Source organism: Nannobrachium achirus, assembly GCF_963921795.1.
Source record: "Nannobrachium achirus genome assembly, chromosome: 23".
In the NCBI taxonomy this organism is placed as follows: domain Eukaryota; kingdom Metazoa; phylum Chordata; class Actinopteri; order Myctophiformes; family Myctophidae; genus Nannobrachium; species Nannobrachium achirus.
This window is the reverse complement of record NC_137830.1, coordinates 42,820,380-42,830,908: the sequence shown is the minus strand read 5'-3', so window position 1 is coordinate 42,830,908 and position 10,529 is coordinate 42,820,380. Positions and strand designations below refer to the sequence as shown.

Genomic DNA, 10,529 nt, shown 5'->3' with positions numbered 1-10,529 from the left:
TGATCCGTCACTGAACTAGCGACCCCTACAGGTTGGTCAGGGTACATGTTTAGTACAGAGAAGAATAGTTCTTCTGTAACTCTGCATGTGCATCCTCAGTCAGGTGAAAAGTGGGCTCACGGGCAGGGTCACATGTATCGGAGGTGAAACATGCTCGCCTACACCATCCCGTAATGAACCATACAATAGGGGCCAGCAGCATCAAGAGGCTACCTTCCAAGTAGCCTCGCGTAGCCAGGCTTAAGTTACTCATCTGCGAAGAGAAAAGCCTGGTGACAATATAAGGCAGAAAGCGTTCAACTTCCGCTGTGAGAATTTCACCGGAAGACTGCAACGCATGACGTAACTTCCGTTAAACGCAGGACTTCCGCCACTTCCGCTAGAACCAACCGGAAGGCATATTGTCTACAGGGTGCCTTCCAAGGGGAATTAAGAATTTGCGTAAGCGGTAAAATATGAAAATAAAAATTTAAAAATATATTTTGACTTAAAAAGGCAATATATTCGGAATAAAAAGGTAAACGTTTTAAAAGTAATGGTTCTGTGATGTGTATAACTTCAAATAGGCATTGCAGTAGCAGCAGCAGCAAACGTTGTGGTCACATTACAAATGCACAACATACTCCGATCACAGGCACCCAATTTTCAACGATTTGATGACTTTATTACAACGAGCCTGTAAAAGTGCTTTTGACATTTTCAAGTCATTTGGAGCAAAATAGAGTGAACCTGTTAAGGCGTATTTGCACAGGTCTCTAGTCCTTGCTGCGGGGTTTGTGTGGTGCCGAGGCTGCTTCCATAGGAGCAGAGCTGGGCACATTGAGTAGCTGTCCGGCATGGATACGCTCATTGACCCGCAGCTGGCACCCGTCCTGAAGCATGCGCAGCGCAATCCGGGCGATGTTCTGCGAATCGTCCAGCCCAGAGTGAGGGCGGCCCTCGTACTTCAGACCCAACTTCTCCAACATGCTGCTGAGTTTAGTCTGTGTGCGGGGAACCTGGAAGACCAAGTTTGATTAGAATGATCTACATTTTACACAATTACAACTATGACCATTTAGAGATGCTCATTTGGCAAAGAAAATTACAAATATAATTCCATGTACATGCAAAAGAATTATAATAATAATCACACCTTGTAGAAATTCCCATACGATTTTCTTATGTTTATCCACTTCTTTGCAAACTGTGGATATCTGATCCGGCTTACGCGGCATTGGATGTTGAGGAACTTGCTCATATCCCAAGATCTAGTGAGGACAGAAAAAGAGCAGTATGATCAAGTTGACAAGTAAGTTTGTAAATTACTGTTCCCAACTAGTTGTGACAAGTGGAAAATAAAATGGTTCCTACTTAACAAATCTCAAAGTAATGCTAGCCTACTTCAGACGAGGAATTCGACGTCGTTATTTATACAAGTAATACGATGCAAATAGACTACATGTCTAAAGGCCATGCACTCTAGTAGGGCCCAAGTAAAAAAATTGGTTAAAATCTGTGTTTATCTCCAAGTCTAATGCAAATCTTACCCATCGGTCAGAATGGCATATTTGTACTTTGTTCCAAGATCCCTCTCCTGAAGCCAGAGTACAACTCGCTGAAGGACTTCTGGAAATGTGTCTGCTTCATCCACCATTTTCTGTTTGTGAATGCAATGCACAGTAATCTTAATACTCCTCTACTGTGAAATAATGTCAAAAGGTGCACAACAATTCAACACAAAGTCCCACCTGTGTAATTCCTGTTAACTTCACACAAAAGTCTGAGAGTTTTGGGTTGACCTCTGGTTTTACATATTCCCGGAACGAGTCCACCTGCACAGAGAAGGTGAGATTAAATCTCATCATCATTAAGATCAACACCAGTTCCAAATATGTAGCCTGCAAGCACTTTTTTACATTATCATCCCACTCACAATCTCCAGCGTGTGCGTGTTGATTAAAACCATGGGGAACTCAATGATTTCATGAAGGAAGTCTGGGGGGTTGTCCTCCTCGCAGGTTGCTTCAAAGTCCACCACACAGATGTAGTCATAGTAGGTGTCCCCGCCCGCATCCGCCGACGGACTCAGCTTGTTCTTCTTGTAGTGGCTCTTCAGCCTCTTCTTCATCACGTCCTTTACACCTCTTTGTTTTGCATTTTACATGACACAACACAGATAGCAGTTAGCAAAAAATGACTTACAAGGCAAGTCTTCACTTTAAAAGATTTTTAAAAAAAAGTGGGTAAATTATATTTTTATTATTATTTATTTATTTATTTTGCATTTACAATTTACAGAGCTGGAGAGACAGGGATACCCGTTACTGAACAAACATTCTAGTTTATAGCAATGATTACTATCAGAAATGATGGTGCTTATCCTTTTTGTTATAGCCCTAAGATATCACTTACCCTACCTTTAAATGAGTGTGCCTTAAATTAGGGGTGCAACTATTGTTAGAACAAATCGATTTAATTTATTATAATATTTTTTTTTAAGTATCTAATTAAATTTTTGGGTATGTTATCATAAGGCACATTTTTTCCCCAAAAAAGTTCAAAAACAGTGAAAATAGCAGATCTACAAGCTCACAACACATCACATCACAGTGTGCTGTGAGCTTGTAGATCTGCTATTTTTACGAGTAAGTTAATCATCAATAACAATAGTATTAACTACCTCGTGTCGAGCTTCAACTCTTCTAATCTGGTCCGGAGCTCGTCCTTGGTCATGCGGTTGATATGCCCATTCGCCACAGCAATCTCTTTATAAACTGGATCACTGAATTCACTTTTCAACCCCGATACGTCCTGTGCGGGTTCTGGTCCAGTGCATATCCTACTGCAAGGTTTTTCCTGATGTTAGGAGAGAAACATATGAGTATGACGACTAATTAGGGGTGGGCGATATGGAAAAATACAAAATCATGATATTCTTCCAAGCTGTATCACGATACACAATCTTATCATGATTATTTTTCACATTGTTTTTATGGTCATATGTCAGTTACTTAACAGTACAACCACCCACAAGGTAACAGAAACTAAAAGAAAAAGGAGCAACAGAGCATTTAGACCAGTGGTCCTTAAAGTGGGGTCCAGGGACTCTGGTCCATTTGGTTTCATTTGTATACTGTCAGTCGTGTCAGAGTCAAGGGTAGGCCTTGACATTTTCAAGTGTGAGAAGTAGAGAACTACTGATTTAGACCAAAATGTAAATGCATTCTGGGATGGACATCGGTATCGGCCAATATCAAAAATCGGCAGGTATTGTATCAAACCGGCCGAATCGGTGATCGGCAGGTCACTGACATGAAAACCGGTTTTATGCCAATTGTGTCTATGGCACTGCACAGCATGATGCTCTGGTCCTGTGACTAAAGTAAACATTAGCAAGTAGCAGCCAGTCTACTTAGTGGCAGCCTACAGAATACAGATGGTGCTGATTACTGCAATGTAAGGATATATTCCATAATCCTGTGTCAATGTCGTCTCCAAAAAGGAGGAAAAAAAAACAGACGGTCATATTAGACTGGATATTGTCTGTGTTTTTGGATATTGTACTATTGTGATTGATTTGGCATTAGTGTTCTTCTAGCTTATTGGTACTCAAATTGAAGTATGTCTTGTAGGCCTACTTGGCCTGAAAAAAGGGTATTTGAGCAACCCTATTTTCTAGTTCTTAGCTAAAGAAATCGGTATCGGAAAAATCGGTTTTGGCAGGTCAGACCTTCATAAAACCGGAGGATCGGTATCGGCCAAGAATTTTGCAATCGGTCCCATCTCTAGCATTCTGCAATTAATTTTTTATAAGGCTCCCTCATTGTATCAATCACGATATACACAATATCTCTGAAAAGGAATATCATGGAGATATTGTATAATCTCAACGATATTTATCACCATATCGCCCACCCCTATGACTAATATAAATATCTGGCAGACTAGCTCTGAGTCTGAGTTATATTAACTCAATTTCCCAGTAGCTTGTAGTTGGCTTCCCCACTTCCAGAATAATTATTTAATGTTTTTCTTTTTCACTATGTAGCAGGGTAACTTGGTAAAAGCTACATTTTCAATGGCACATGTCATAAACATAAAGTAGCATAACATGAGTTAGAGTGCAGTTATGTCCATCAGATAATATATTACCATGCTGTAAAAAAACATGGCCTTGTTTACCTCACTTGGTTACTTGCACTCAAAAAGTAAATAGATATCATTATCTCATGCATTCTTCCTTCCAACACTAATTCTTCACATTACCCTTTGCTTTCCTTTTTTTGCAAGACATTGTAATATGGTCACTGCACTCGCACAGAATATTTTCAGATGGGGGTCTGCAGCCAAATGCATTTTAATTTGGGGTCCTTGACATCAAAACATTTGAGAGCCAATGGACTATGGGGCAGAGGAGATGCGAGTGATGCATTTCCCGATCAGGTGCAATAGAAGTTTGACATGAGGCAAAACAAGATGTATTTTATCCTTTTTGACATTTGTATAAAAGTAAAACCTGCATTTAAAATACATCTATGATGGTCTTGATCCAAGGCTAACTCAAAATAAACGTCAACCCCTTATGTCAATGGTTCTGTCAAAGTGCAATGGTGGTTAATATAGCATCACAATAACCACTTATGCATTTGTATGTTGGCTATTCAAAAACACGAAAAGTTATGACAACTACTGCCTTATGTTAGATTGTGTAAGAATTGAGTACAAAAGTGACCCCAACTTAAACAAGCTAAAAAGCATTCTTGTGGTGTTTATCCTTTTCGTTGTCCTTGTATCAGTGAACTGTACTGTCCTGTACCTTTTCCTATGCAAACTTCAAATAAAGTAATCAATCAAATCAATCAATGAAACCCAGTGATGCAATGTGCGCATATGTAAATATGCTAGCGTTAGCCATGTTGGCGTGTTCGAGTGTCACACCAACCTTCTGATCTTCCGACATGTTCACACTGACATTCGTGTCGTGAATGTTTTCCTTGTGCTCGTCCATAAGGTGGAATCGGGAGGTGACGGGATGAATCTACACTTCTTTCAAACAAAACAATACAACTGACACTTAGCTGCTAGGCTAGCTTGTTAGCTTCCGACAGTCATGTACAGTACGACTTTAGGTCTTCATTTTCCGAGCGCGCCAGAAGAATAAAAAAAGAACACATTCATCTACTATCTCCAAGGATATTATCACAACAGAAGCAGCAGCAGCAGCAGCACCGTTTTCTGGCTCTAAAACGGACTGAGGAGGAGGATTGAGGAAAGGTTATAAATTACAATATAACAAAGTTCTACTTTTTCTTAAACTCAAAGCTCAAAATCATGTTCAAAATGATGACGACTTCCGGATTCTTCTACTTCTTTGGTTTCATGGCGGGTGGCTTGATCATTACTTTCAGGTACACAGTACATACACACCGCCACCTACTGCAATGGAAGTAGCATGTGTCTCTGAATTTGATAATAATTGGATATTCTATTCCTTCATGATATTTAGTTATTAGTTTTGACACGCATCCATGCCTTCACGCTATTATTTGTGTTTTTAATTGTAAAAGAGCAAGCTGTCTGTGCACCTTTCTCAAGTACAAAAAAGGACCCCAATGTATAAACAAGCCATAGTGCTTTCTTGGGTTTAAATCATCCGAGCTGTTTCTGTCTTGTGCTTTTCCAATGCAAACAGCTAATAAACTATTCAATCAATCAATCAATCAATAAGTGATAGGAAGATTGATTTTGATTGATTGAAGACTTCAAGATCCCGATTCCCAAGTGTATTGTAAGTTTAAAGCAATTCAGAACATAAAGAACATCATTTGTAACATAAAGACAGATGAAATCTTACATCAAGAGGCAGCAGCAGGGCAGAGGTTTAGCACAGGGCGAGGGCATGTTCCCCACAGCAACTTTAGAGGGCACAGAGGGCCCCTGGGGTCTGTTGTTGTAAATATTTACTTAAATAAATGTTTAAAGTTAATTTAACCTCCGCTCCACAAGGAGACAACATGATGGTTCAGTGTACCTGTGGTAGTATACCTTCCTCTCATTTCTCCACTACAAACAGAACCGGATTCTCAGCTGGCACTGGCAGTGTTTGCTGATGTTTTTCAGTGTCTTTTGAATTTGTTTCAATGTAAGTTGCAGTTTTCTTTTCATCTATGTGGATTATATTTATCTATCTATAAATGCGACAAATCTCTGTCTGTTTGTTTGTTTGTTTGTTTGTTTGTAATCCACGTATCTCGAGAACCGTTCGTCCCACCGGCTTCAGATTCGGCACGCGCGTTCCCCGCCGCCGCGCGGAGTGCAGTGCCGGGCCTCGACCCTACCCGACTCGCGGTTTTCCGAAACCGCCGCGAAACGTTCGGAATCTCCTTATGCGGAGCTGATTGTTGACATCAGGCTGTTCCGGAGGAAATCGGCGCAAGCGCTGAGTCATTGTGACATCACTTCATAAAAGGCTCTGACATCACGTACGCCACATGAGTCAACACAAAACCTCTGTGAATGTGTATGTATGTATGTAATCCGCGTATCTCGAGAACCCTTCTTCCCACCGGCACGCGCGTTCTCCAGATATGGGCATAAAGTCTGACATCAGAGTTTTCCGCAACCGGTACTGTGTGTGCAGAGATCTTCATATATGGGCATAAGTGGACAAAGACAAACAGATGGTCAAAACGGGTCCTATGACAACAGGTATATTGGGGTTTGCATTAAAGGGTGGGTCTGCATAGATCTCCATATATGGGCATAAAATGGATGCAGACAGACAAATACAGATATCTCCATATATGGGCATAAATGGACACTTGCAAACAGATTTTCAAAGATCTCCATATATGGGCATAAAGTGGACGCAGACAGACAGATACAGATATCTCCATATATGGGCATAAATGGACACAGGCAAACAGATGGTCAAAACGGGTCCTATGACAACAGGTATAATGGGGTTTGCATTAAAGGGTGGGGCATTCATGGGGTTTGCATTAAAGGGTGGGGCATTCATTCCCTATTTCAAATTCGGCACGTGCGTTCCCCACCGCAGCAGGTAGTGCAGTGCTCGGCCTCGACCCGACCCGATACACGATTTTCTGGAACCAGCACGAAAGGTTCGGATTCTGATGTCTGACATCAGGATTTTCCGGAACTGGCACTGTGTCTGCATAGATCTCCATATATGGGCATAAAATGGATGCAGACAGACAAATACAGATATCTCCATATATGGGCATAAATGGACACAGGCAAACAGATGGTCAAAGATCTCCATATATGGGCATAAAGTGGACGCAGACAGACAGATACAGATATCTCCATATATGGACATAAATGGACACAGGCAAACAGATGGTCAAAACGGGTCCTATGACAACAGGTATAATGGGGTTTGCATTAAGTTTGTCTCCTCCTCCATCTGTTTGTCTGTGTCCCTTTATTCCCATTATGGAGATCTCTGTATCTGTCTGTGCCTCCGACTGTGTTGCAGACACAGTGCCGGTTCCCCCTTTAATGCAAACCCCATTATACCTGTTGTCATAGGACCCGTTTTGACCATCTGTTTGAAAAAGCGACAGAAATCTCATATATGGGCATAAAATGGACGCAGATAAACAGATATCTCCATATATGGCATATATGGGCATACAATGGATGCAGAATCACAAAGATCTCCATATACGGGCATAAAAAGGACACAGACAGACAGATACAGAGATCTCCATATATGGGCATAAAATGGACGCAGATAGACAGATCTCCATATATGGGCATATATGGGCATAAAATGGACCCAGAACTATAACTGCAGTGATCTCCATATATGGACATAAAATGGACACCGACAGACAGACATATACAGATATCTCCATATATGGGCATAAATGGACACAGGCAGACAAATGGTCAAAACGGGTCCTATGAAAACAGGTATAATGGGGTTTGCATTAAAGGTCGCCGACTAGACAGCTTCTAGTATTTAAGAATTGATGACATTGAATGAATATTTAGATTTTATTTATTTGTTTGTGATTACTTAATATGATTTAAAGGCCAGATTTATGTATATTTTATTTGGCAAGATGCTGTAATCTGTTTTCTGTTTCTTTAGAAGCATGAAAACTACTCCCAAGTTACTGTCCAAGCCCCGTTTATACTGCATCCTTGCCTGTTCCTATAGGCAGCCTAGTTCAGTTCCACTGGTAGTCGGCCACAAATGCAAGCCACGTCATCCCAGCAGCCACAATCTGTTCTCACATGTTTTTTTTTTCTGATAGAAGAAATTATTATTAGAAGTTTGCAATAGGAAAGAGTTACAGTTTCATGACAGTACAAATCACCGGCACAAGGTAAACTAAAAGGAGATCCTAGTAAGCTTTTCAAATCCCCAATGCCATGGATCTGTTCATATGGGATATGCAGGCCATCACTTCCTGTGTTCCAATCAAGAGTGGTCAAGAGAGTGAATTTACCCTCCTGAAAAGGACTCTAGATCTAGAAGACTATCTAGTCTAGATCCTTGATATCTCCTTGATATTCACCCCCATCTTACAGAACAGTTTAAATATCAGATCCTCTCTCCCTGTGCAGTGCAGAGATGGATGTGTTGAGTACTGTATTAATCGTGGCATTCTGACTGGAGAGGCAAACCTCCCTCCTTGACCTTTCACTTGGCTGCAGTCAAAGTCAAGCTCCTTTACATGGACAAACCCAACCATTCCCATAAAGTTATGTTGAAAGTTGTCAATGTACGTATGTCTCCACAATGGGGAAAAGACCCTCAGAACGTCGTGTTTAAGCCCCCCTTCTGGTCCACAGCCATAGACTGTTTTGGGCACAGAAAGAAAGTGGGTCATAGGCCCACTCTTTAAATGCTTAACAGCATGGCTGCAGTGCAGGTACATTCTAAATGGCTTTCAGAAGATTCATCTCACACAGAGGTAAACCCTTTGAACTTGGCTATGTGGGACTCATTTCAAAGCAGGAGAGGCAGAGCCGTGAAAAGCCTCCAGGCCATGGCACCAGACTTGAAGCAGCAATTGGCGCGCAGCCACACACACAAGTCAACTTCCTAGTAGGAAGTTGACCGAAATGTGGAGCAGGTGTAGGAAGTTCCTACACCTGCTCCACATTTCGGTTTAAGCTGGAAAGGAGAGATCAATTAACAATAACAAAAATGGCCCTTCTCGTTGTTCTAAGAACAAGGGTCAAACTCTTTTTTCTGCTATACCACCAAAATGTGGAAAGCCTTACCGAAGGCCACAAAGGAGTGTGGATCACTAGCATCCTTTAAAATTGCCCTGAAAAACCACTTACAGGCAGCAGCCGTTCGCAACTGGTAAAAAAGAATCTAGCCCAACCCTACCCTCCCCTGCCCCTTCTTTGTATATACTGTTTGTTTTGACTAACTGTCTTCTATTTTGTTTTTCTTTACATATCTACTGCATAGTACTGTGTTCTATTTGTCTGTCATTCAATGTTATATGAGATACTTCAATGGTTTCCAGTGGAAATAAGCTTAGTCTTTTCATGGATCTCCTTTTAGTAGACCTTGTACCAGTGAACTGTACCGTCATGAAACTGTACCTTTTCCTATGCAAACTTCTAATAAAGTCTTCAATCAATCAAAACAGAAACAGACCTGCTCACAGTCCTGATAGAAGTAGAAGGCATTCTGAACTCAAAACCTCTTGCATACATTTCCTTGCTGACCCACCAAAGGTCTGCTTTAATTGATTCACTGTATTTTTCACACTTGTCGTCGGTGCCTACATTTTCTTCGAAGCTACATTTTCACTTCAGCAGGAATGGTGGGGAAACCAAGGATGGTTATACGTTGCGGTTGCGGGACAGTTGCATGCACGTTTTCAGCGTGGCTCAAGTTCAACAAGGTGGAGTTCATCACACGGAAACCTCCTGTGATAAACTGAGGTGACACTTTGTGAGTGTCGGTCGCTATCCTCTTTGAGGAGGATCTCAGGGGAGGGAAGGAGGAAGGAAGCCAGGCTGACTGAGGAGTCAAGGCTGACTGAGGCAGGCGACTCGGGCCTGCTTTGAACACTCAATTTATTTCAAAATGCTCCGGACTCCAAGCAGGACACTCAGCTAAGAGCCCTGAAGGCAGGGGCTGAGACGGATACAGGTCAGGTGGGCCTGTCAGCTCATTCCCGAGATCCAAGCAGGCCTGACTCCTCTCTTCCATGCAGGTAATCTATTGTTCCAAGTGAACTCCTCTGCAAAAGAACATGGGTCAGATCTTGGCTGATCAGTTTTGGTCAGGTTGTGACACTGTTTATGCTCGAATGTGTTGATCCCTCAGCCTACAGTAGGCCTACCCTCCTACATACTGTAGGAAGACGCCTCAGGGCGACATGCAACCTCGCCGCGACGATGTATGTCGGACCAGTTACCCATATATGGAGACCACTGGTCATATATGGAGATCCATGTACTGTATATGGTACATCCCTTTTATGCCCATACATGGAGATCCCTGTCTGAACCATCCACGCACTGTACATGGACACAGATATGGG

The 10,529-nt window shown here is 41.8% G+C and overlaps 1 protein-coding gene across 1 annotated transcript; it reads right to left on the bottom strand.

The window, feature by feature from the left end:
* Nucleotides 1–537: 537 nt before the first annotated feature.
* Nucleotides 538–5,300, bottom strand: eri1 (exoribonuclease 1). The gene is made up of 7 exons (XM_080754473.1): nucleotides 4,925–5,300; nucleotides 2,663–2,838; nucleotides 1,916–2,126; nucleotides 1,731–1,814; nucleotides 1,530–1,639; nucleotides 1,136–1,250; nucleotides 538–998 (listed from the first exon to the last, which is right to left on the bottom strand). The coding sequence occupies exons 1-7, from the start codon at nucleotides 4,988–4,990 to the stop codon at nucleotides 756–758; spliced, it is 1,005 nt and encodes a 334-aa protein (XP_080610599.1). The 5' UTR covers nucleotides 4,991–5,300; the 3' UTR covers nucleotides 538–755.
* Between the last annotated feature and the right edge of the window lie 5,229 nt (nucleotides 5,301–10,529).